General features: G+C 49.7%; 5 protein-coding genes across 5 annotated transcripts; 3 read left to right on the top strand and 2 right to left on the bottom strand.

Moving 5' to 3' along the window:
- Positions 1 to 1,906: 1,906 nt before the first annotated feature.
- Positions 1,907 to 5,145, top strand: FPOAC1_012992 (uncharacterized protein; the record flags this gene model as incomplete). Its single annotated transcript, XM_044857334.1, has 6 exons — positions 1,907 to 2,012; positions 2,070 to 2,371; positions 2,421 to 2,530; positions 2,586 to 3,980; positions 4,038 to 4,769; positions 4,821 to 5,145. The coding sequence occupies 6 exons, from the start codon at positions 1,907 to 1,909 to the stop codon at positions 5,143 to 5,145; spliced, it is 2,970 nt and encodes a 989-aa protein (XP_044701517.1).
- A 544-nt stretch (positions 5,146 to 5,689) lies between these two features.
- Positions 5,690 to 9,493, bottom strand: FPOAC1_012991 (uncharacterized protein; the record flags this gene model as incomplete). Its single annotated transcript, XM_044857333.1, has 5 exons — positions 5,690 to 6,915; positions 6,964 to 7,380; positions 7,452 to 7,466; positions 8,266 to 8,563; positions 9,104 to 9,493. The coding sequence occupies 5 exons, from the start codon at positions 9,491 to 9,493 to the stop codon at positions 5,690 to 5,692; spliced, it is 2,346 nt and encodes a 781-aa protein (XP_044701516.1).
- Positions 9,494 to 12,017: 2,524 nt separating this feature from the next.
- FPOAC1_012990 (uncharacterized protein) lies at positions 12,018 to 12,695 on the top strand (the record flags this gene model as incomplete). The annotated part of the gene is made up of 1 exon (XM_044857332.1): positions 12,018 to 12,695. The coding sequence occupies one exon, from the start codon at positions 12,018 to 12,020 to the stop codon at positions 12,693 to 12,695; it is 678 nt and encodes a 225-aa protein (XP_044701515.1).
- Positions 12,696 to 13,682: 987 nt separating this feature from the next.
- Positions 13,683 to 13,979, top strand: FPOAC1_012989 (uncharacterized protein; the record flags this gene model as incomplete). Its single annotated transcript, XM_044857331.1, has 2 exons — positions 13,683 to 13,710; positions 13,765 to 13,979. 2 exons carry the CDS (start codon positions 13,683 to 13,685, stop codon positions 13,977 to 13,979), a joined length of 243 nt encoding a protein of 80 aa, XP_044701514.1.
- Positions 13,980 to 16,723: 2,744 nt separating this feature from the next.
- FPOAC1_012988 (uncharacterized protein) lies at positions 16,724 to 25,798 on the bottom strand (the record flags this gene model as incomplete). The annotated part of the gene is made up of 6 exons (XM_044857330.1): positions 16,724 to 18,369; positions 18,678 to 18,730; positions 19,805 to 21,793; positions 22,979 to 23,625; positions 23,675 to 25,627; positions 25,676 to 25,798. 6 exons carry the CDS (start codon positions 25,796 to 25,798, stop codon positions 16,724 to 16,726), a joined length of 6,411 nt encoding a protein of 2,136 aa, XP_044701513.1.
- Positions 25,799 to 27,154: the final 1,356 nt, after the last annotated feature.

Here is a 27,154-nt window from a genome sequence, read left to right as displayed (position 1 = left end):
GATTGAGCGCTTTTAAATGATATAATTATTAATTTTTTCTGATGTTATTTGATAGCTGTAGCTTACACGGCGGCATAGTTATGTGGTTACGGTTTATACGCAGTTACGGGTTATCTCACCCCCTCTCCAGAGGAGAGGGGGTCGTCACGTTAGTCCCGACCGGCGGGTAGGTGCCCAAATAACCTTGGGCATCCCCCCTAGGGCACGCAATATTATTGGCTCAAAACTCCCCACACTTTGACAAAGCACTAAAGCCTCAGCCGGCCTTCATGACTCGTACGGCAGGTACAACAGCACTAACACCTGAGATTGTGTTAAGACATTTGCTTCATCGACTCAACTACAACACCGTCATTGATACCTGAAGATGATATTGCATTGGAATTAAACGTATCTGGACCAAAGTATATAGTCACTTCCTATCTAATAATCAAGTCGTTTTGCGCGCTGAATTGACATGTGTGCTGTGCTCTTACTCCTCACAGGGCGGCCTTTGGATCAGTTTTCATGCTGTCGACTCTGCAACGCTCCGTGGACCTATAGAATCGTGTTCACCGCAAAATAATGTGTTCAAGACTTTAATCACCCGTTAACCCACAGTTAGGCTACAGCTGTATCTTTGAGCTCATCCCCCGCCTATCTGTCCAGCAACAGCTCTCCAAAGTAGCCCTAACCGTCCTGTTGTAGGCTATGTATTGGTGCCACGCCTAGTCAGGCGGCGCACCTGGGTGCCCATGTATTGGCCGCCCATAAATGATGAATGCTTAGTCAGGGGGTTGTGCCCCTAGCCTGCTGACGGGGGGGTCTGTGCCCCGAGCACACAGGTCCTGTGCGCCTAGACGACGCCGTTTTCATGCTCGAAAACGCTGCCAAGCCCTGATTGGCTGATTCCTTTGCTATGACCCATAAAGTCAAACCTTAAGTACGTACATACATCCGCTTGTACCCTCGTCATTACGTGAGAAAAGGTGGATCCGGTACGCGATGGTAGCCCCCGCGCAGTCAAGGAGATACCTTGTCCAGTTGAGCGTGCCAGGGTTTAGCAGGGACATTGCCACAAACCATTTGAGACAGAATGAATGAATTTATTCCGCCCGGGAGGATACGCATTTGAGACAGTGAAGGGAGGTTACATAGTACATTTGTTGGGAAACTTGGCTGGTGATCTTCTACGCCTCATAGTTCAGCAAACGTTGATCGCTACCTAATAGTAGTAGTGTTCATTACGCCCGGGAGAAAGGATCTCAGGGCCTATAGCTACGCTAAACTATCCACGTATCCCCGCTTTTCGTCCATTCTAATCTTAAGCATCCTCACCGCTACCTTTTCTGACCTTCCTAGGGACCCCTGTCACGAGTAGGGGTGGGTTTAAGGTTTTAAGCGAGGACAAAACTTTCTGGATCGACCTCCGTACTAGCTGCACATCTGACGCCAAGTGGGTCCTGAGACGTCACCTTGCCTTATGAGGCAGAAGTGCACGGGTTTCATGTCGTTGGGGAAACTAACAGAACGTGATCGTGCTGTATTTCATTAACGCAGTCAAAAAGAATTGAACATTCGTCACTACACCGACATACTGTTTTAGTAGCCAAGGTGTACGCAATTTCTGCAAGGGAGGGTCAATCTCGACCCTTAAAAGAATGTGCAACCCGACAAGGCAATCACTGGTAGGCCTCATTGAGTGGTTCGCCTTAATGCCTCGTCATTTTCCGAGGATCCTGAATTTGCTAATCTGATTTTGAAATGCCCAGCGTGAGTACATCCTAACCACATCCTCAAGTTTCATCATCATCTCCTTCACCTCCGCTCGGCGGTCTCCTTCATCAAGGCAAACCTTCTTTAGCACTGGGAACGCCTTCTCATGCCGCACCTGCATGACCGCATCAGGACCCCGATCATCGCCATCATGAACCATAACGCTATCCTCCTATTCCAGAGTATCACTGACAGCAACAGCAACATCCACCTCTCCCTCCGTTGCCGGCGCATCCAGCGCATCGCCCATACCCGCCGTACGGCCGAAGGGATACTCTCATAAAACGGGATCATGAGGATCAACGTCGACTTAGTTCGATGGGTCATGTGCTCGGAGGAACGTCGTCACCACATCTCCCACCGACGTCTCTCCCACCACCACCTCCACTCCCCTGACGCATACGCCGAAAATCCACCGCGACATATGAATTACGAAGGCGCGCCTTCTATGCCCCCAACACCGGGCGGCTACCATGCGCCTAGCTTCCCACCGCCCACTCCCGTAACTCATCAGAATTCCTACGAGCAGCATGGAGGCTACCCCTCAGGCCAGGAGCCATTCTCCAGGGTCTATTCGTCGTATGTCCCTTCCAGGAAGAACACGCGAGCTTCCAATGTATGGATCTTCTGTGATTTGGAAGTCCGCAAATACTGACAGGACATAGGTGTGTGACTGCTGCCGCCAGCGGAAGACCAAGTGTGACGGGACGAAACCATGTCAAACTTGCAAGGAAAAGGGCGTGGAATGCAAATACCGTGACCGAGTCCTTAAGCCGTAAGTTGGGTAAAATCTTTATCTGAACCATGCGGACACTAAACGGTTCAAATAGCACGGACAAGACCCAGGCCGATATCCTGGATGGTCTCAAGCGACTCGACCAGAGATTGACCAATATGGAATCCCTCTTGCACCAGCATATTGCGACATTAACTCCAACGACAGAACCATCAGCGGACGACGAGTACAAGTGCGCGCCAGCATCGCCTTACGTGGCTAACGGCGCTTCTGCCGACCATTACTACGCCGATCCTTACCGCGATCACACCTCATCGAAATCTATGCCACTTCGTATGATGGCTGAAGATGAAATGGAGGTTGAGCCCGGTCCACCTGTGCCTCCCGGAGAGCCTGCTATCCCTATTAATCACACGACGTTGGCCGGACTGCTGTTGGAATGGCCTTCCATTCGGGAGCTTACAAAACACCACGTTGAGCGCGAAGGTGTCCGATACATCAGCGAATACCCTATCAGCCAAGAACAAAACAGAGGTGTTCTGATGGTTTATGGGCAAGGTGAAAATACTCACCCATCGCGACAAGTTCCAGAGCCGACCGACCATGGTAACTTGGAGATGTGGTATCGGATGAATCGTCCGCCATGTCCTTCACCAGCGGCTGATTGGGGCCAGCTTGGTGGACTCAGCCCTCCTGATCAAGTGGAATACAAGGGAGGCGTTTTGGTTGATGGCAATCCCGATTTCTCTAAGCCGAAAGTGTGGGCGTATGTGGAAAGTTTCAAGAAAAACATTCTCAACATGCACCCTATCATCGAGCCCAAGCTTTTAGACAGTTGGGTCAGGCACTTTCTGGATAACCTCCGACCATCACAGCCACGTCCAGCAAAACCACAAACATCAAAGCCCACCTTTGCCGTTGGAGGAGGCTCGCAGACGGAAGAAGTGGCAGGCTCAAAGAGAAAACGACCGCCGGGGCCGGATGGCTCCGAGCCATCACCACCCGCGCCATCTCGCACTGGTCGACCAGAGCGGTCCATCCACACCGCTCTAGTCCTCACGGTTCTGGTTCTGGGTAAAGTTTGCCTTCACCGCGATAATGTCCCTGATGCTGTACTTAGCAATAGAGTCATCCCGCCGCCGTCCGATCGACGCTCTCGCCGGCGATGTTCGTCCCAATCGCACTCGTCGACGGGTCTACCCTCACCGAAGGAGGAAGGGGATAAGAAACTTGACAACGGTCCATTATTCCGTGGCGTGGGTGCTTCCGGCGCTGGTAGCAGCCCCACGAAAAACTACGAGGTGATTCCTGGCCTAGAATACTTTGCATATGCTACGGATATCCTTGGCAACCACACTGGCGCGTACAGCATGAAGAATGTGTACGCCAACATCTTTGCTGGGTTATATCATGGCCAGCTGGGTAGACCAATGGAGAGTTTTGCTTTCATTCACGCGGCCAGCCACAAGCTGCAGGTCATTATGCGACCGTGGGTATTAGGATCTTCAATAAAACACAGGTGATGATGTGACTAACAAGATGCCAGGAGCTTGGACAAAATGAGACGAATCAAGCGCAACAATGAGTTCATTCAGGAAACCAAGTACAACCAATTTTCTCTCGCATTCTGGACCTGCCTGCAGTTAGAAAGTGATATCATTGCAGAGATGCAACTCCCTCCATCAGGCCTGCTCTCGCACGAAGATGATATGCCGCACCCCAACATGAGTCTCTTGGAAGGGTTCGACCAGCGTATCCTGGACAGCTACCCAGGCCAGCTATATCTACGAACTCATCTCAACAGCATCCACCGCATGTTCTACGCTCCCGAGGATCCGGCCAAACCAGGCAGGGATAAGTTTGGAAATGTGGGCGTTGTTTCTGATGCTGTCTCGGGCATGCATTGGGTCGCTCCCAGTTTCGCATTCAGAGAGGATGATCCACCCGCAGATGATATTCTAGCGGCAAGATTGCGAGCAAAGTACTGGGGAGCCCAGGTAATTACTTATCGCCCATTCATCCAACAAATTCTGCAGTTCTCGCACTCCATCAAGAACCATGCATTGAGCCCCAACTTTCCCAGCGTCGGCTCCGAGTTTCGACAGGATATCACTGCACCTGCCATGCACCCCAAAGCCAGAACGCATGGCGATATCGATACTCAAGTTGCCGAGTTGGCCAAAAAGGGCATCAAGGCGCTTATCGAGAGCACCCGTGCCTTCCATGGTCTCGGAGACAAGAGGCCGATTATCACCAATGTTTTCGGCACAGCTCACGCGTAAGTCCTTTTCCCCACCAACTGCCTCCACCTCAACTGACCACATTGTAGGCAATGGGGCAACCTGTTAATCCTATCAGCTGCATTCCGTGACCCAATTCTTCACACTTATGTCGATGAGGAACTCCTCCGAACACTGTTCCACAAGACGATCCAGTTTTTGCGACAGTCGGCAACAGCGACGAGCGCACTTCGAACGGACATGCATATCCTTGAAGGCCTGCAGAGAGATCTTTTCGGCTATGATCATGATCCTCGGACCAACTCGAGCTTCTCAAGCGGCACAAGCGCACCTGGCTGCCATACTCCAAGGCCTGTTCCCATGGCTGCGCAGCCTCGGACAGGCTTGTCAATAAATAAATCCAAATCAAATTAACCCTACTTGGATTTGATTTGGATACGGGCGACTCGATTTGAATTTGATTAGAATTCATTTGGGCACATTTGTCAGATATTAAGGTGTATTGTGTGTATTGCTTGATCCTCTCGCAATCGAAGGACTATTGAGACCTTATATCTTCGGCTGGTTCCTTCTAGGACTTGGAGTCCTAGAAAGTCCTAGATGAAAGTCCTATGATCTAAGTTTAGGATTTCAAACTTTAATCCTAAACCTTAATCCTAAAGCTGAGGGTGAACCCTCCAACATTCAACACCTATGTCGGCCTTGTCTACATCCTTCCCATTTTGGAGAAGCGTGGCCTATGCCGAGAATGGCGCAGTTCTGTTGTGCAAATAAGGATAACTACCAAATTCGATTCTATATATCGCTTGATGATGTTACAAACAATGGTCTGTTTCTATAAGCCGTCTACGACCTTCCCTCTGTGTCTTATTTACTAGCCCTGATTCTCTAGCAGCAAATCGTCTAACTAAGAGAGGTCCACGGCGACAAGAAATCGCGCCACCTCGTCCTGTGCCGCTTATTCTGCACGTCTCTGCTCCGCGTTCAAAAGGTTTACGCCCTCTTCGGCAGCCTTGGTCATGGCTTCAAGCTTATTGAGTGCCCCTGATACGACTCCCACGACACGATCTCCAACATTGACCGTGCAGAGGTACTCTTTAATAGGCCCGTCAACCGGAGTATAGTCATAGACAATTTTCTGGTCGACTGCTAGTTTTCCGAGTTCTTCTTTCGGGTGTTGAACATGAACATCCTCGCGGAGAATTCGGTCGAGATACGGTAAGATGCCGAACTTGTGAAGGAAGGCTGCGCATGTTTCGATGTTTCCTGAATCAAACCAAATAGCACCCAGAATGGCCTCAAAAAGATCAGAGTAGAATTTCTTGGGGTGAAGACGTGCGAGCAGTGTCCAGGGGTAGTGTGTACCATTGGTCCTAGCCGCATTGATTTCATCTCGAAGACTTTCAAATCGGGCCTGTGTCTCATTCATCACTCTGCCCATCTCTGGAGAGCCGTGGCGCATGAATTTCCAGATTGGCAGTGAGACTTCGGTAGACACCGGTTCCCCATCCTTAAATTCAATTTCAGGCCGTCGCAATCCATGTTGCATGTTTGTAAAAGCAAGAAACTCGGCGTTGGCCATGGCGGTCTTGATCATGTGCAAGCGTCCATTGGATACTGGTGGGTCGAATCGGAACATCCGTGTTACGATAATATAGTCAAGAACCGCATCCCCAAGAAACTCGAGTTGTTCATAAGATCGCTGCTGCCCATCAGCTACATAAGACCCGTGAGTCATAGCCTCAACGAGTAGAGACTTCTTCTTAAATGTATACCCGATTAGCTCTTCTAAAGACTCCATCGTGGGTGGTAACTGCATATCGCTGGGTGCTGCTCGGAATAGTATGTCTCTGGCAACTCCGTCATCATGCCAGTTGCACTTGGAGCCCAAGAAGACTTTGATGCATTTCAGAGATTTGTGCATGCCTCCATCCTGGTAAGAGGCTCCAACAAGTGCCTCGACCACATCAGCAAGGGTCTTCGGGCCAATAAATCTCGATGCGCCATCGACTGGCTTCACGTCCAGAAAGTCGTCTCTATATAATGGTCGCCACTTTACGCCGGTGAATGTCTTGGCAAGGATGAACTTGGATAGGCCTGTCTCGAGGCACATGCGAGCCAATCGGGTGTTGGAGACTAGTCGATCTTTGAAATGGTTCAGTAGGCCTTCGGGCCAAAAGGGGTCTATAATACTGGTTAGTAAAGGTGACGATGAGGATGTGGTGTGCTTACGCTCTGAGTAGACTTGAGTAACCGTGAAAAACTTCAAAACCGAGTCACCCAAGAATTCAAGACGTCCATAGTCGACAGGCTCTGCGGCGCTGCGTGAGCTGATGGCTTCGATCACCAACTGCAAATCTGCAATGCCAACTGGCGCTAAAAGTGCCGAGGATAGTTCCGATGCAATGAGCTGAACCTCCAATTCATGAATGATGCAAGGAATAAGCATAGCGCACTTAACGGCACGGCGAGGAATCTCGTCCACAGTCGCCCTGGAAATGGGGAGAACCCAGCGGTAGGGTTTGGTGCAGGAGCTTCCACTCTGTCCAGGTCTCAATTCATGCAATAGATCCGATCTGCGCGTCCATTGCTCTACAACTAGGTACGTTTCTTCTGGCGCATCTTCGTATTCGTTGAACGGGTGCTGAACTTGCTCCCTCGGACCCAAGACGGCAATTATAGGCGTAATTACAACAAGCCGCGAAAAGTAAAAAACCTACAACGTGCATGATAAGCTAATCAATCAGTATCAGTAGCATGGTAATCAATCAATCAGTTATCAGTAAGGGCCTTATCAATCAGTACTGCTTGTTGGGATGTCTGATTCCGCGAGCATGCCACGCAACTCAGCAGATACCTCAAGGACACCCTCCTGTATATCGAACGCGCGAAAGACCAACCCGTTTCCTACGATCTGGCTAGGACTATGGCTATGGGCGCACTGTCCCTTGTTAACAAAATCAACAACATCCCAGATGTCAGCACCGTACACGACGCGCTCCGGATGGCGAGATCGGAAGCAAAGACAGCAGCAGAAAGCGCACAGTGCAATCGTCGTTGCACGATGCTATGGCATCCAGCCGCGGATTTGCCGCGGCGGGAATGCCTTTCAATGCCTTGCGGTGCTCCCTGGTAATTAAAGAAAGTGCCTTCTGAGATACCATCCTAGGGAGCTCGCCCAGATACTCTGAGCCGCACCCAACTGTCAGATATAAAAAACCACTCATGCATTGCTCTAAGTGGGGATTCCCATTTTGGTGGCGTGTGGTGTAGTTGGTAAAAATCTAACACCAACGTGTTCTCGCGCCGTTAACACCTCGTCCTATACACAAGCTTGACGAAACTCCCTTTCCTAGTCTTCCAGCATACCTTGGATTGCCTCGACAAGCCGATACAAATGACTCATGCCGTTCAGGAGATAGCTCTTGATATTGTTGTTGCTAGCCTCTGTACCGGAGGTCACTCGAATGCCGAAGTTGCGGTACTTCCGGATAAAACAACGGACCCACTGCGCCCTCACAGGCATGTACGTACCATATAGATACGCAAGGATTGCTCTCTGGTCATCGAATTGCGTACAGAGGCACTCCCAGGCCTTCTCATGATCCTCTTCCGTCTCGGTAAACACCACCAGCCTCCATAGCATAAGCACTCTGTGGTAATCGTGGGTTATCAGCCGAGACAAGTTATCGTGGGTGATTGGCTCTTCTTGCCTTCCGGATGCCTGTACTGCCTGTCGATCACGCTGGCTGAGGGCAGCGTCGGGCTCATCCGAACTGCTCTCTTCGCCAGTCCTGCTATCCCTCGTGGTGTGCACCCACTTCCGTTTGGACTGCAGTATTACATTGGAGTTGATATGGTGGATGCAAAGCTGCTACTGGGCGTCTTGAAACTCAACCCCCAGTGCCTTCTTCATCTGGTCGTCAAAGTCGGTAATGACAACGTCGGGGGTCCGGGTGCTGTATCGGTCGAGGAGCGTGCGTACACCGTTTGTAAGGAACTGGGACCCTTCAAGCCTCTCGTTGTCGATCAACCCGAATGCGGCGTTGAAGACAGTACCCAAGCAGGTCTGTCCCGTAACTTGGAAGAGTGGCAACTTGAAGCGGTTCGTGTTGCACGTGTTGTCGAAACTGATGACCTCGGGGAAACGCCTCCACATCTGGATACAGTAGGGGAACGTCCAAACCAACCCCACCAGGCGGTCGGGTTCGTCCTTAGCCCACTTGGCAACGTAAGGGATCTCCTTGCCGTCGAACAACTTGATCAATGCAGCCGTAGAGCTGTAGCCACCCAGATTCTCTCTGCTAATCCGAGTTCTGGCATTGTAGATATCTCTCTTGGTGTAAACCGAATCTGGAAAGTGATCTCGGACTATGCCACCAATATCTCGTGCACGAATGCCAACCCGTCGACTGGAAGACTGGATGGTCGCCTTCACAGGGCTAGTAAGTCGTCGATGAACTGGGTGAGCGGCGGCATCGGTACTGGGGTTATGATTGTGGTGGTGGTGTTCCGCATCTGGGAAGTGCTGCAGAGTCCACTGGAAACCGTTCTCTGGCAGGGCCTCGGCAATAATCTTCCATAGGCACCCCGACTTTCGAGATTTTCGTTTCCGAATGCCAGCACCCCTTCCCGGCCGCGGAGCCCCGTACCGATCGCATTGGAGGACATATCGACTTCGCTGTCCAGGTCGAATCATACTATGAGCCTTGATAATAGGTACGTTATTCTCGTATGGCGAACTAAACCATATATTGCCCATACGGCAAATGACGTCAAACCGGTCAAGGGCCCACATCTTCATCTAGAACGCCGGTGCTTCCCTCCTCTGCCATGTACTCATATTGTCTAACCTCGTCTACTTGTAGCCCTGCCGTTATACCGCTCCGAATCCAGCTCTTCAAGTACTCCCCCTTTTCAATTGTCGATGCTCCAAGGAGCATTCGATCCCACGAAATTGTACGTCGTGCTCCAGAGAATGTACGCTCAGGGTCAGCAGACATGACGGGTATTGAGAGAATGTCTATTGCCATCTTTGACAGTCAGGGAGAGCGCTCCTTCTGCTCATCGCGGAGCCACCAGACAAGGGGGGAGCAGTCGATTGGAATGGGTGGCTAGGAGGTGTAGGTTTCGTATTCGTCAACGTCCCGTCTGTGCCGATGACATTAAGCTCCTGGGCAAGCATGTCATACTCATCCAGTTCCAGTGCCGGAACAATGGACGGAGTAGTATAAACGGTTGGCAGGTTATTGTATCCGTCTTCCCACAACTCCTTCACTCCAGTAAAGATCTTCTTATGCCAATTTTTCTGTATATGAGCCTTTCCTCGGGATAGATGTATAATAAGCACTGTAGCGTATGCCGGGCTCTCATCGTAGAGCTGGTAGTATTTTTCGAAGACATGCCAGCTCGTCAGTACTGGACCAAGTAGCTGTTGGTTCATCTTGTATTTGTTGAATGCTTGCTGGTAATGCTTGTGAAGGACGTCCATCGTAAATAATGTACGATCGAGCGTTGAACGATACCCCTCAGTAAGGAGAGTTATCTTCCAAAACGGCTGTAGGAAGTTCCGCGTCTCGTGAAGGGTTTGCCAATCCTGTCGTGCTAAGTAGTCGTCCACAAGGGCGTCGTAGTATTTGTCCTGATACCACTTGATATGCTCCTCCTTATCAAGAGCGGCATCGAGTAGAAGAAACCATGAGTTCCAGCGTTGTCGAGCCCGAGGACTTTGCCGGCACGCCTCCGAAAGAGATTATACCTGTAATCGTTGGCTCTAATATGGATAGCAGTATTATGCAACTTGCCGAGCGGACCGAGTTGACTTCAGCCAAGCTCCTTTCGCTTCTTCCAGCCCTGCATCATGTCAATGTTGAACGAAGCTTGATCCATCTCTTAAATCTGCCCACAGGCTTCAAGCACAGCCTCTTTGCTATCCATGAAAAGAAACGCTTGGACGCAAAGGTTGACAACGTGGCCATGGCAACGAATCCGTCGGTGTCTTGCATTCCAGGCGACGCCTCGTCCATAAAGGAAGTGGCTCAATAGACGACATAGCACGTCATTGGAACCGTGATTATCTCCTGTAATATATCCCAGCTGGCGTGAGATGCCGTACTCCTCAATGACTGGCTGAAGGAGCTTCCACTGCTCGGCTCCGCTGTGGCTTCCAGGGCCGTCTATGCCAGGAAGTTCAGGCAAGGCCAGCAGTGCCTGGCAGGGATTTTTCGTGCCTTCCTGCATAAATTGCACGCATATTCCTAGGAAAGCTTTGTGGTTTGGTGCGCTCCATACGTCAGCGGAGAGGTGAAGCTTGGCAGGTGAGGATTGCAGCTTTTTTCGGAGAATATCTTTGTGGATCGCATATGAGTTCGAGCAGAGTTTTTGGACATGGTCGTGGGAGGTGTTGATAAGCTCTTCTGCAGTATAATTTGCCGCCATAAGCAGAGCGTGCAACTCTGGCCAAGTATTGCAATTGCATGGGAGATTGCGGACAGTAACCAGCTGGACTAAGGCTTCCATTGCAGCCTTTGGATTAAGTACGTTCCGAAGAATTTGCTCCTCTCTTTCTTGAAGCTTAGCAACCTCAATCTCGCCAGCTTTGTTGAACGCCTCTTTGATGAGGCTGGTACGCACTTTCTTGGTCGAATTTGGCTCCGAGCCAGCGGCTTCAACTGAGTGTATCTTAAGTAGGTGGTTACGGAATGTGGTAGAAGGTAGTGGTAACATGGTTCAAGGTCTGTCATTTGGAACTGGTTTGACAGTTCTTTCTTGACTGTCTTGATCTCTTCCATGTCTGGTCCAACGATTAGCAGATCGTCCACATAGACTGCAATTTAGGTTGGACCCTTGAAAAACATTCCCACATCTGCATGTACTGGTTGGAATCCCAGATTGGTAAGGTCGTCTGATAATGTCTGATACCAAATTCTTGGTGACTGTTTAAGACCGTAAAGTGCCTTATCTAGCTTGTATGCTCGTCCAGTATTGTCGTTAAATCCTTCTGGTTATTGTACCCAGATTTCTTCATCGATCTTTCCATACAAGAAGGCTGTTTTCACATCCATTTGTTCAATATGATAGTCCATTGCTGGTGCAATTGTAAACAAGGTGGAACATTCCACGGAGGTGGTACCTGTACATAAACAGTAGTTCTCCTACTGCATCTTTTAAAAGAATTAAGAAACCTAAAATCTTCCCATTTTAACAGATCATGATGTGAGGGGAAACCTTGGTACTTCCAACAGCCTCTCGCTCGGAAACCAGTTCCTCCCTAGCCTCTCTTCACGATGTCGCATCATAAAACCGGAACATCTAAAAAAAAACCTGATTCCAAGTATAAGAAGGACAAGGAGAAACTATTAACTAAGTTAGAGGAACTTGTAAGCCCGGATAGTTGGCCTGACGTTAAGTCCAAACTTGAACGATACAGTACGAAAACTCTGAAGGAAACACTCGATCGGGTGAACGACATGCAATATGGAAGCCGCGACCGAGTCAGTTCGTCCATGAATGGAGCTGAAATCACCGACGCAGTTAAAGATTCGGTGACGGTAGTCCAGAACAATCTTCGCACCAAGGAATGTATTACCACCTTAGGTGCCAACACCGAGGGAAAGGACACGGACACGAGAACCGATCCTGGCACGCAGCAAACAACCACTGTATCGCCAACACCACCACCACCATCAGCGTCGCCATCCCAGCCGCCATCACCTGAGCTTGACGGCGACGACGGCGTCAACCGCATCGACATCACAGCCCCATCGCCGCCAGACGACAAGGAAAGGCAACGAAAAAGCACGCGAGATTCAGTGGCTGAACGAGCTACCAAGATCCACTCACAGTTGACAGAAGATGAAAAATTAAACGACGATACTATACATATTGTCAGTGAAGCCTTCAAGCTGAATGCCCAAAAGGTGGTTATTTTGGCGCTCTGGGTGTTTTCGAGGGAACTTGTCTAGGCTTAGCAGTGGTACCAACAGGCGATCCCCATCGCAGCTCGCAATCTAACCCCAAAGTGTCAGGGTTCAAATTCACGACACATCTGGGCTCAGTGTAGTAGTGGAATCAGGGGTTGCACGAGTGCACGGATCACTAGGTGATCCTAATTACACCAGAAAGTCTTATCAACAACGAGATGAACAATTGCACTATCTGGAGATTTCTTTTGCAGCCGTGCCCACACATCATGCCACAATGATTTTCATGACAGATTAGAACTGATTCAAAAGACCTAGCGACTCAACAGCTCCGAGTCAGTGCCAAGATGGCACAGAATCTGTACTGCGTAGTTAGTAAAGGCAAAGTGGGACTCAAAACACTGGGACGGGGTGATCAAGAATGACAAAAGATACCTATGGCAAGTTCTCGCAAGCGCCTCAATTAAAACAAAGTCTTTATAAACCTCGGCCAGATGAACAATCCGGTCAATAGGGGCATTGACGACGGGCCGACATGGACACTAGGTTCAATGCGGTGATATAAGCTCTCAGCCACAAGTCTCAACTGCAAATATTATACCACAATGCCTGACCAATGAGTATAGCAAAAAGCTGCCTAAAAGATGACTCATTAGACCGCCCTCACGGGTATAAAAAGCTCTAATCACTCGGCCAAGATCCGACATGTGGAGAATAGTGGGGGTTTATTGACATGACAAAGTTTGATCTTCAGCCTGACTGGCACCTTGCGATTCAGCTCCTGGCGCTAGGGAGACCTAGACCGCCTGGCACACAGGGAAGAGCGGCACTTGTAGACCATAGGGCAGTGGAGTTCCAGATGGCACGCATTAAGTCATGTGGGTTCATTTCTATCTGAGGAGACATAAAAACGAAGCGACGCAGAAGAGTAAATACAAAAAGTATACAATATCGTACCCATACAGTTCAGAACCTGTCCCAGACCCTGGACATAGCCAGGATCCTTTGCAAGCTAACAAATCTATCAATATGCCAGAGAGTATCCATAATCCCAAAAGTTTGTAACATCCCCTGTCGCCAACTCTTCGTGCTGCCACTAAGACTTCTTGAGACACGACAGATCCGGGTACTGAGGCCAAGAAGACGGCCAAGATATATTTCAGTTATTTGTATGATGAAGTTCAGAGACTAAAAGATGAAGAAGATCGAGATCGGTGGATTCAGGAGCTGGCGGAACGAAATGATTTTCTGGAGAATGAAATACAACGAATGGCAGAAGAGATCAAGCGATTGAGCCCCAAGAAAGAAAAGGAGGTCGACAAATAGAAGTAATTATTGTTGTTTATGGCTTTGGTTATAGAATATATTCTACAGTCTTGTAATACTGTATCTCTGTAGGCTCAGGGGCTATTCCGTTCGCTTCGATGAATTATGAATACTTGACGTTGATCTAGAGTTCCCAGTCCCTCGTCTCCAATTCCTGGCTACACATGCGTACGAACCCTTTTACCCGAGGACATATTCGAAACAAGTGTTTTCCATGAAGTAAAGAAGTCTCCAAGTTCTGGCGAGGGGCTTATCAGTTGCAAGGAGAATGCTTGTATAGCATCAATCGTCAAAGTACGGACGGATAACACCCGCTTTTTTTTTTCTTTTTTTTTCTTGATATCGCTCCCGAATCGAGCTCCAAAGCTGGATAGAAATAAGGACCTCGGATTTGGTGTAGGGACCATGGTTATCTTTGAGATGTACTCCCGACGTAGCAAGTTTCTCGAGTCAAGAACACTACCTAGCCCACAAGAGTCGACCAATTTTACAGCCCTTTTTTTACATCGAAGGACTAGTGACCAGGGTTCAAATCCACGGCACTCCACGATGGCATGGATAGGGGCCCCATAGGGACACGGGTACCCGTGGCTCCAAAATTTTCACGGGTACCCGGCGCCCGCTACAGAGGCGCCCGGACGCGCAAATCATGTCAGCATTCAACCGAGGCAACAACACAACGGCAGAGATCAGGGGCTGCCTCCATGGCTCAAGCAGCATTCCCTAATGATGTGCTCCCGTCAGAGGGCACATACGACTCTCGGGAGGCTCTTCTTCTAACCATAAACTCTTGGGCGAAGCCTAGAGGCTATGCATTCGCGACGGGAAAATCTTTCAAAACTCCAAACGGCCGAGTGAAAGTTGTATTTGCGTGTGATCGGAACAAGCCTCCGCCACGTGCATCTGTCGGACGAACACGACGCACATGTAGCCGAGGAACTGGTTGCAAGTTCTCAGTACTTGCCAAACAATCTCTAGTGGGAAATTCATAGGTCTTGAGTCACCAACCGAGCCAGAGGCTGTTGGAAGTACCAAGGTTACCCCTCACATCATGATCAAAGTTTAATAATACATAGAAGGTTCGAGAACTCAAGGATAACTCAAGTATGAAAGAACTTGATGATTCTTGAATAGAAGAACAATAATTAACAATTTAATTTTTACACACAAGTGCACCCGGCATGACTGCGCATCATAACAACAGCCGATTGACGTCTCCTTTTATTCTGCGTTGCGCTAACTCCATGTCGGCGCTAGCTAACCCCAAGTTCAATTGCCTCTTAATCAAGGTTCCGATCAACTACACCAACTACACTTTTCGACCCACAGTAGTGTAAGGCGTCGCCTAGGCGCACAGGACCTGTGTGCTCGGGGCACAGCCCCCCCTGACTAAGCATTCATCATTTATGGGCGGCCAATACATGGGCACCTAGGTGCCCAAATAACCTTGGGCATCCCCCCTAGGGCACGCAATATTATTGGCTCAAAATTCCCCACACTTTGACAAAGCACTAAAGCCTCAGCCGGCCTTCATGACTCGTACGGCAGGTACAACAGCACTAACACCTGAGATTGTGTTAAGACATTTGCTTCATCGACTCAACTACAACACCGTCATTGATACCTGGAGATGATATTGCATTGGAATTAAACGTATCTGGACCAAAGAATATAGTCACTTCCTATCTAATAATCAAGTCGTTTTGCGCGCTGAATTGACATGTGTGCTGTGCTCTTACTCCTCACAGGGCGGCCTTTGGATCAGTTTTCATGCTGTCGACTCTGCAACGCTCCGTGGACCTATAGAATCGTGTTCACCGCAAAATAATGTGTTCAAGACTTTAATCACCCGTTAACCCACAGTTAGGCTACAGCTGTATCTTTGAGCTCATCCCCCGCCTATCTGTCCAGCAACAGCTCTCCAAAGTAGCCCTAACCGTCCTGTTGTAGGCTATGTATTGGTGCCACGCCTCAGGCGGCGCACCTGGGTGCCCATGTATTGGCCGCCCATAAATGATGAATGCTTAGTCAGGGGGGGCTGTGCCCCGAGCACACAGGTCCTGTGCGCCTAGACGACGCCAGTAGTGTAAGTGTAAATTATGTAAGCAACTGTCCGGTGTAGGGAGCCAATAGGTTCACGGGTCCCGTAAAAATGACTAAGCACAGTGCGTCTACCCCCTTCCTGCACGCCACAACAAGTGGAATTAGACAATTAAAGCCGAATGCATGTTACAATTGTACTACAATACATCCCTCACTGTGCCCTTCGGCAGAATGACGAGCCTGCTGAGTCTCGCTGTCTTCCTCTATCCTTTTCCAGATCTCTTTGACGCCCCTCCTTCCATTTCTCATGAGGTCGCTCCCTACTTCTTCAAGTACCTGAGCCTCAATAAGATCGTTCCCATTGTTTGAGGATCACCGCTGAATGTCGTTCTTCGCGTCCTGACGCGACGGCGTTAAAAAGCAAGACAGTGTGTTTTCATCGACTCGTAGGTTGAAATCAGGACTAGGCGCACTGTGCTTAGTTATTTTTACGGGACCCGTGAAATGAATAGAATCACGGGTACCCGTGAACCTATTGGCTCCCACCTGGTGCGCTATTTTATTTGGGTACCTAGGTGCCCATGTATTGGCCGCCCATATCCACGCCATATTCACAAATGTGTCGTGGAGTGTCGTGGATTTGAACCCTGCAATGCGGCATCTATGTAGAGGGATCAAACTACGGGAGCTTGACCTGGAGACTATGTCCCTGCATTACTTAGGTTAAATACAACCGGTGCTCTAATTTCCCTTTCTCGAGAGAGCCTTGACACGGCATCACCATCAGAAAAACCCATTTCGCTCAACCCATCCAATTCATTAGCCTCTCGCAGAACTTCGGCCGGGGCTTCGACTTCAAATACAGCCTGTATGTCGCCGTGCGGTGAGAAGCCTGTGAACTTCCACATTCTCGACACTTTGGCTGCATCAGGTCCAAAGGTCCATAGGCGTCGGCGTTCATAGAAACCGACGCAAAACAATAGAGGCGCATTGACAAGTCGTACGAGAAAGACGTGAATCGAGTAGAACTCGAGTGGCGACAGGAATTGTTTGATAGGAAGCAGTATCAGCAGAGCAAAGAGATTGAACGGTGGCGGGTACGTAAATATAGCGTCGCTTTTCACGCCCTCAAATGTGAGGACGGTTTTTCGAAACTGGATCTCAACATCCTCAGATGTGACTATGGTACTGAAACGGTTGGTGAGGAGCGAGACAAGAATCGTGAGAAATAAAGTATTGCCGAGAAAGGCAAAGGTAATTGTCAGTGCCGGTCCTAAAATGACGTGAAACTGAACAGATTCCTCAATTCCTGTTCCATCCAGTCCGAACCAGATCCACAGCAGCCATTTGATGATGGTGAAGTCGTTTGGAATCGAGCCATCTCCTGGAGAAAGCCACTGCAGTGCCAACAGGAACCCAGTGAAACACCATATGGCGAGAAATGTGAGGATCAAAAACTCCTTCATCATGGCGTGGAGCGAAATAAAGACAATATGGTCTGGTAGAATGTTGAAGGCCAGTCTGGCCAGAAGGATTGGGGCTGCGAGACACAGTATATTATGTGCCAAGCCATTCTGCACGCTGCTTACATCCAGCTCATAGGCCCGAACTGTGATGTAAGCCATGAAGATGACAGTGTATGAAAGGTCTAAGAATGACCATAAAGTCTGCGAATGTATCATCCATCCGTGTTCAATGATGGCAGCGAGTTCGTGAAGAACCCAGCCGGCAGAGTATAGAATGAAGACTACCTCATTGCCAGTCAGGTTTTCGGGATCCCGATACCGCATCGTGCAAACATAGAGAAAAGTGAGTATGATGTAGTGCACTAGCTCGATTATGTACCGGGTGCGCGGAACGGCGAGACGATGATGGTCAAGCAGCGGCGCCTTGCGCGGTTCGTACAGAGACACTGGAAGATACTCATAATGGTTGGGGAGAATATCAACGAACGAGAGAGGCGTGTAGACGATTTTTCCACGGTACACTGCATCTATAACACGTCTACACCCTGAAGAACTGGCAAAGGTCTTGCTCTCGGATATGATGGCGAGTTCGAGCGCAGTCAGCTTCCTCTCATGGCCGCCACGCTTCTGAATCGGCCATTGCGGATAGCGCCCGTACTGTTCGACTTCAGGCGGAGCACCATGGAAGGGGTCAAACCCTTGAACCAGGATCTTGGAAAGTAAGAGGAGACCGTCTAGACATGGATTATCGTCGTGAAAGTTGCGCAGGATCTTGATGGCCAACAGCTCGCATAATGTTGCGCGGGCTATGCTGGTGCTCTGGCCGATGACACTGGACTGTTCGCGTAGGAACTGTACTCGGTTTGCGAGGAGACAATAGACTGATTGTTGTCAGCATACAGTGCGATACGTCCCAGCGATCGTCTTCAACAAGGATGGGAGCAACTCAATTCAATTCAACACAAGTCAACCCACATCAACATTTTGTCGAGGAGCCAATATGATATGGAGATTAGGCCAGGGGCGAGATAAAATACACATATTATATTGGCTTCTCGACAAAATATTGATGTGGGTTGACTTATGTTGAATTGAATTGAGTTGCTCCCATCCTTGGTCTTCGAAAAGGGTATGGCGCACCAATGGAGTAGTTGTTCTCGTCGTACAGGCGATCTACCAATGGACGTACAATGAGATGATTGACTCGCGGACTCTTCAGCTGTTCCAGGGAATAGGGGTCGTCTAGCAAATAAGGTTAGAGGAGATATATTGGAGGACAGAGCGCAGGGATGCACCTATGCTTGCCAGTACCAATTTCCTTATCCTACAACAAGCATCCCGTCAGCACGTTGCATTAGGTCAATGTCAAGGATCAATACCGATGCAGGGTGACAAAGATGGAGGGTTGAGGCCATTCTCCCTCGCGCTCAGTATCTGTTTCTATCTCGAAACTTGCAGTCGCATCATTCAACAAAGTGCTCTCGTCTGGCTCATCTCGCTCCACGATGTTCCTGAAATTTGAGGATAGGCCATCCAGATCTTGGCTCATCTTACTCTCACACACAAAAAGATAGATTGAATACAGGTGATAGAGGAAAAGATGTAGCCACCAGGGACTGGCGTCTCACCACACGTTTTATTCACAGAGCGGGGTGGAGCACTCATCTTAGTCTGCTATGTGGATCGAAGCCCTTAGGTCGATGATGCTATGCTACAAGTACAGACCAGTTGACCCTAGGAACTATTAAGACTCGCAAGGTTCCGATCAACTACATCGAAACCCACCGGTCGATCGATTGGTGTATTACTCATACACTTACATCAATCAACCTGAACCCTCGACGTGATCAACTACCCTACATCGGCGACCCTGGTTGATGTAGGTGTAGTGGATTTTTGCAGCGGTGGACTTTTAGTGGGACAAGGTAGTTATCCAGTTTTGGACATCTGGATCCACCCTGTTAGGAGGTACTGTCTTTTGTGAGGGTTAGCAGGGCCACACAGACTTTAGTATTTCCTAACTTATTTTCGGGCCCCCAGTAGTTATAGAGGATATCCTGGGGTAATTTCCCGTACAGGTCCAAATTTTCATCGATCTGTTTGACGCATTCACACCTCCCGTAATGGCCGACCCTTTAGAAGACAAAGTCGTTGAGACCTCTCCACCAATTCCTTCACCATCAACGTTACTAGCTGATGCCCAACAGCTACAGGAAGAACATCTGTTTCGTCATTTCCGCGGCTGATAGGTATGGCGAAAGTAGAGCCCCCGGCTTGCTCTGACGCAGAAAGGCCTGACGCAACGGCAGCACGAACGCGAGATATGTCAAGAGGAGGTTTCCGACGGCCGGGGGTAGGAACCTGATGTTATCCTTCTCCTCCCCGGTCTGTTCCTGGCTTTTACTGTATCGCACATATATCATGACCATCTTCTCCCACAGAAATACCGATCGGCGGCGGGCACCCGTGTTGATGTACGTGATGGAGAGTAGTTCTGGGGAGCGTAATGGAGGGCCCGAAGGAACCGAGATGGGTGCCAGCATCCTCTTGAGGAACTCCTGAACATGCGCCTCATAGATAGCTATCGCCTTGGGGCAGAGGCGAACCCCACCGTCTGGATCCAGCCGCACGAATACCTGCCGTAGATCCGCCCTCTCTTCGATCTGTCGGAGCAGGGCGTCATGCGTCCCCGCCAGTATCTCTCGATTCCTCCCGTCTGTCAACCACGAAGCGCCGTAGTCGTCTACATCTAGATCGTCGTGCAGCCTCCACGCCTCGATCGGAGCAACGTCCCTCATTCCAAACAAGAGCTCATCATACAGAAGCGAGTGCGCCTGGCGGAACTCAGACTCGACCAGCTGTGTCACTTGTTCCATGTGTAGCTTCGTCCCCATATAGTCGACCGTTTCCCCATCAAGGGACCAGCGGGCTTGGTGCTTGGTAAGACTGGTGCGGGAGGCCGCAAAGAGATATAGCCTCCATTGCAGTACATGCCCGAAAGGTGTCTCCGCCATCTGCTGAAAGTACTTCTTGCACATTTGATCCAGCAGATCGGGGATTCCGTCTTTGTCGTCCTGCTTCTGGAAGCACACGAAGTCGAACAGGATGAGCTGGGCAGTCCAGGTGAGTGCCGATAGATTGCTGTTGAAGTTCCCTGGTTCGCGCCATGTGCACCGCTTGTGCTGCTCGTTATCCACCCGGCGCGTCAGAGCCTTCGTCCGGCTGAGCATAGCACAGAAGCTCAAGATGGCAGACCGGAATGGCCTGCTTCCGACAGTCTGGCAGATGAGCGAGATGTAAAATTTGCGGATGGTGTGCTTCAGCTCGGCGTCACACTCATCATAGTCCCTGGTAGCTATACCTTCCTTCTTATCGCAACTTGGCGCCCCCCTCCCCTTTGCCGCCTTTTCTCGCCTCCGCAACGCACCGATGACATCCTCCATGGCTTGTCGTTGCAGAGGGGTTGTTTCGATTATGTCCTGCGGCACTGCATGGCTTTCACCCTCTCTTGTGAAATGGCCATCCACACGATATACCACCCGGTAATAGTATGCCAACAGCTGCTTTGTGATCCGGAAATAGGAGGTAAGGGATGACTCGTTCTTAAAGCTGCGGAATTTGCTGGCTTTTGCACTGCTCATATGGCTATCGTCGCTGCGGAAATTGCTTAGTCTCTTCGCACGCTGCTGCGTCATCTTACGATCGGGTGATTTGTCGCTGCATAGCTTATATGCATCTCTGAGTGTACTCTCGGCTGCGGCAAGAATACGCCTGAGATCTATATCCGTGTCAACTGCGCCGCCTTCTTCTTCTCCATCATCGTCATCGTCATCGTCATCGTCATCATCATCACCATCGCCGCCACCGCCGCCGCCGTCGTCGTCATCATCGTCCCCGCTTCGTGGTAATGCATACGACGACATGATCTCGGTATCGCGGAGACCCTGCAGGTGCGTAGGGAACCCGGTATGGACAAGCCAGGGTACCCGATCAGCCCGTGACGCCTCGACGTCTTGCACAATCTCGGCCTCCTTATCTAGGTCGCGCGAGGCCTGGATAATGTCAGCCTTTAGGTCTTCAAACAGCTTTCCCTCCTCCTGTGACGTGGACGCCATGATGGACAGGCCCGACCCTGCCAGCGCTCCTCCCGTTAGTGGCAGAGATGGGTCTTCTTCGACCAGAAAATAGTCGATAAGGCCCTTAGCCGTGAAGTATGTCTGGAGCTTGCATGCCCTCCAGAGAGGCATAGCGTTCGTATGCTCCGAGGCCTTCCTCCCGTGAACCGGCATGTGATCGTACATCTTCCTAGCCCGCCGCGTGCAATAGTCACATTGGACTTCCGTGCAGGTGCAGATGTAGCCTTCGTACATGGTAAGACCCTCTATAGGCCGGCATGGCCTTTTTCTATCGGCCCTCCACTGCCGCAATGCCTCAACTGGGCGCAGTTCGTAGCTCAAAAACCGCTCGATCGTCAGTCGCAGTTCGTCACCTTTCATCCGGTGCGGCTCGGCCCGCAAGTGACTCCTCCAGCTTGTTTGTTTCGGAACCAGGCATGTTCCGCAGAGGCGGCAGACTATGACCTGGTGATCGGCGTTGTAATGGAAGCTATCAAGACCCATAGTAGGTAGTACTATTACTATAAGATGATGTATTTTTATTGATCTAGGAACAATGAATAAAATGGGGAGCCTGAATCCATATCTATTATATTCTTACATATATATGTTTATTGTAACTTTCTCTCCTTTTTCTTCTTATCTCTCTTAGAAGTTAGTCTTCATTCACTGTAAGTTGCCTTTGAAGAACACTGAGGGCTATTCTCTCTATAAAGTTTAGACCTGTCCTAAAAGCGCGCGTCAAAGACGCGCTGTTCGCGTGGAATTCCGTAATCAAACTTTAATTAACTTATATTACATATATTACATACGTTGCAAAGCTTTGAGCTACCACCTCAAACACGATAAGAACCATCCAGGGTTATGACCAGAGCACCAATGAGATGATAAAGCGCCCCTGCTATCGCTGAAAGTGGAGTCGCGGCAGTTTCGTCAAGTACCCACTTTCAAGTGAAAGAGGAAAACAGGGGTGATGGCCCAATCAAGACGCGTAAACGTCCTTTTTCACTTGAATTTGGAGCTGGAATAATGATGTAGATAAGACGTTAGTATAGCTTCAAGTTGAAACTCTTGGATGAGAAGAAAAAGCAAAGTCAACCAATGAAAAGGCGAGATCACCACTTTAGGTTGCATTTTGCTGGGGGTCTGTTATTCACAGTCCTCTTTCAGGTGAAAGTGGGAATCGGGGTAAGAACAGGGGTTATTAGCCAATAGTATTGTAAAGATTCCACTTTCAGTGAAAATGGGAAGTTCGATAATGATGTAGTAGCTAGCTAACCCTAACCCTAAGCTTTAAACCCGAAGTCGGATTTACCCACTGGATTCAAGACTCCAATGATGCCTGCCTCTGCTCTAACAGAATTTCAACACTAACACACGACCTGAATGATAGCCGATAGCGACCGTTGATCTACCAATAGCAGGCATGCCCCCTCGATAGTCCGGAGGCAGCCAAAGCATCTTCTTTCCATCTTCAACAATCCATTCGCCATCCGCGCTTATACCCCATCCAGAATGGCTAACACGCGGTAACGTTATCTCAGTCGACCGATCATTTATGACAGGCGGCAGAGCCGGGCGATCCAGATTTAGAAGTCCAATATCGGTAGAGAGGAGAGCATTTGACGTTGGATCAAATGAAAGGTGATATAATACTCTCCCAACGTTAAGCGTCTGCTCGCATACGCCCGTGGCCGCGTCCCAGATCTTGACTGTCTTATCATCTGAGCCAGATGCAAGACGCTGGCCATCTGCCGAGAACACCACCGACGTCACCCGGTCGCCATGGCCCTCGAGCGTCTGCAGGCAAGCGTTCCAATCTGCCCCCATTCTTGGCTTCAATACCATCCAATCCGGCTCCTCCTTCTTGAACAGTTCTCTAATTCGGCTGTACTCAGGGCTGAAAACGAGTGCTGATGCGTAAGCTTGTAACGGAGCAATCGCAATCACGCCTCCATGAGAAAGCACATATCGTCGCGCATCTTCCACCAGACTGTCTAGGCCTGGAGCTGCTGTATTGGTCTGTCGAAGTGTCAAAACTATCTCTATATGTATTATTCAGTGGACTTACTATGATCTCCTTCAGCGTCTGTACTGCTTTTACTCCTTGCGGCATTTGGCCTTGTAGGCTGAGAGCCTCCAGCCAATACAGGAACCTCTTGCCTATGAACCTGGAAATGGCCTCATCGTCTGATTGATTCCTATTTCCTTTGATTACTTCAAGGTGGTCCACCCAGTGCAGGCAGGAATAGCGAAGATGAGATAACGGGTCAGGCTTCGGGCACGAAATCTCGGTGCAAAGGTCTCCTGAGAATTCCAGATTGTAAATATTGCGAGTGAGTGTCATCAAAGCGTCCAACGATCGCCGGAATATGAGGTAGTGTTGATCTTGGATACCGGAAGGGAAGATATCGCTCTTGGCACTGTCGGTAAGGAAATCCTGGGCCGATTGATGCACGAAATAGACAATGTCCTCTTGAAGAGTCAGAAATGAGCCACACTCTCCAATAACCTCTTTCAACTCCTTGTCACTGAAGTCCTTGGTGTCTGCCACAAGAGTTCGCAGTTCGTCCAATGAAATGGGGCGATAAGTGATACATTCCGTAGCAAGGATTTTCCGGCATATATCTCCATCTTCCGACATGAAAGCTTGTTCCAGCATGCGCTGGTAGAGTTCGCTAAGTCCTCCGGGTATAGAATCCAGCTTGTCAATGGTATTCCGGGCTTTGACCTCGGGACGTGCCAACTCTTTGCACACCAGGGCTACCCAAAGAAAGGTGTCGTTGGCCTTGAGTAGCAGCTTGTTGCGCACATCGTCCTTTGTTTTTGGGTGGTATATCTTTTTTCGTGCCAGCTGTTCAACCTTGTATTCGATAAACATCATCACCGCTTGAGATATAGAGTCCTTGTTCAGCTCAAGCGGTACCCTAATGTTCTCGGAGTCTTGAAACTGCACCTCAATTGACGGCAAGTTGCGACTAGACACGACCCATTTGGAGGAGGAGTGGCGGGACGCCTCGAGAATGAAATCAATGAGATCTTTCCTGCTATCGTCTGAGCACTCATCTAGAGCATCAACAACGAAGACAGCCTCTCGCAAGCAAGGGTCCTTGAGCATGTCGAGAAAGATCCTTTTTAGAGACTCAAATGCATAGCCGTCTTCAAAGAGCTTGCTGCCTTGGTTGTCGTACTTAGATCGGACGAATGAAGTCAGCTGCGACTGCCTGTCACAGAGAAGCCATAAGAGGCCACGGAGCACGGATACTGCACTCCTGAGCTCGCTCTGTGTGGCTTGACAGAAGTAAAACGACAACACCTGGGACGTCTCCTGCTTGAGGTGGTTAATGATACCGCATAGAAGCATCGTCTTCCCCTTTCCCGGGTCGCCTTTGATCCATAGTAATCGGCTCTCTGGATCATTCCGGAATCGCCGAAAGTCGTCGTGGTCGAGAATCCAGTAGTACGAATCCTTGAGCAGGCCGCCTTTTGTCTTCTCGATGTTCTCCTTATGGGCTTCGGGGTCGACAATGCGTAGATCTTGGAGGCATTTCTGGTCGTTCTCGTCGTGATGGACCTGGCGCAGCACCTGGGTCTGGACTTGGACGGCCGATTCTACTGCCTTAACGTCTAGGCGTAAACGGCCAAGCGTGTTGTCGATCCTCCGAAGTCGAGATTTGAGCTCTTCGGAGTTGTGCTGATTCACGTCGTCTCGTAAGGAAGCCTCGGCTTTCTTAATCGAGTCGACCTTGTTCTGCCAATCGTCTCCTTTGAAGAGATCCCTGACGATGACGGCAGCCCAGTGTTTGTTGTACAGGCATACACTCTGCATTTGATATAGCAGCAGCTTCTTGTAGAGTTTGATGACGTTGCGCCTAAGGAGACTTTGTAACCTGATGATGGAACCATCAACCTTGCCCGGGTCGAGCAAGAGTTGTGCCAACTCCCAGTACCATTCAACTCGTTCGAGGACGTATCTGACTCCGTCGCGGTTGATGCCTGGTTCAGTGAGTGGGTTTGCAACGAGCTATAAACTATTAGCAAGGGCAAATACAATAAGGATAGTATTTCTCACATCTATCAATGTCGTGATACCTAGCCAGGCGATAGCAGCGGTTGGCTCGCTCTTCATAGCTATTGATACAAAGTCTTTGACATTGTTGACTGGTTGAAGCCCTTCGTTGAATTTCTCCTTCATCCTTGCCTCTTTCTCGGTTTTGTCTAGCCCTTGCAGTGTGTCCAATAACCAAGTTATTTGATTTGCTTGGTTGTGGTTGGTTGATTACGTAACAACCAACCACAAGTAAGACCCCCTCCGACCAACCACAAGCAAGCCTTTTTGGCTTACTCGAGTTAACTTGAAGTTACTCGACTAAGTTACCGGATTGGGAAAGTGGCCAACAAAGTCTAACCTTAATAGGGCAGGCTAGGAAGACAGCGCACCCCAGTCTTTAAATGAAATGGGTGAGGATCTCCTTTTCTTTCTCCTCCAACCTTTCCACAGAGCCAAGGCTGCCGATTTGGTCCAATAACTTGAAGAACAAACCAAATATGTCTTCGCGCCCATTCTTTAAGCCTCATGGAAGGCTCGAAAAAACCACTCCTCCTAGGACCCCTTCTGAGTCGCTCGGCCCCGCCCAGCCGAGCACTCCTAGCTCCGCCTCAACTCAAACCCATGTGCCTAACGATAAGCCCTCCCCTTCAAGGCTTTCTGACGAAAGAGGTGCGCCGGACGCCTCTCAGTGCCCTTTCCCTATCGACTGGGACAAAATCCGCTACAACAGGAAGCCAGTACCATCTATTCGATACCGCCAGCCCCACAAGCGCGCCATCAACTCCAAACCCCAGCCTTCAGCAATCTACAGGCACGGCGCACAGCTTACCACAGATGGGAACAATAAGTTCTGGCTCTGCAAGTATTGCCATAGTAGCGGCCATCACGATGCTGCGCTTTTTGCCAGTGAGAGCACGACCAGCATCAATTATCACCTTAAACAGCAGCACAGACTGGAAGAATTCGGTTACAAAGCCATAGGAGCCGATCCTTTCAGCATAGCCAAGAGGACAGCAAGCCTTACGCCATACCTCGGAAGCCGGCGCGCGGTGTTCAACGACCTGAAATTCAAGGACGATTTTACTGACTGGGTGATTGACCTTGGCCTCACATTTCGTCAGGCGACTCATCAGCGGACGAATGAGATGTTTATCAATTATCTGGAGGATATCGATAAGATCCTTCCCAGAAGCCCATTTACTCTTGGCAGTTGGGTCAAAGAGAAGTGGCTTGGCGATGGTGGGAGACGCGTTTGGCCAAGGACAAAGCTGCAATCCGCCAAAAGCAAGGTCCATGTATCGATGGATGCATGGACATCTGAAGAAGGGACAAACTATCTTGCCGTTGTCGCTCACTTCCTGGATGAGCGCCACAAGTTACAAACAGCTCTTCTAGACCTCCCACCTCTAAAGGGTCCTCATTCCGGTGAGAACATTGCCAAAGTGTTGTCTACCGTCATCGACTTTTACGACGTCTCGCCAATCATTGGCTTCTTCATGA

This window comes from Fusarium poae, assembly GCF_019609905.1.
Source record: "Fusarium poae strain DAOMC 252244 chromosome Unknown contig_1, whole genome shotgun sequence".
NCBI classification, from domain to species: domain Eukaryota; kingdom Fungi; phylum Ascomycota; class Sordariomycetes; order Hypocreales; family Nectriaceae; genus Fusarium; species Fusarium poae.
Note: the sequence above shows the minus strand (reverse complement) of the source record. Positions and strands in the feature narration are given on the sequence as shown.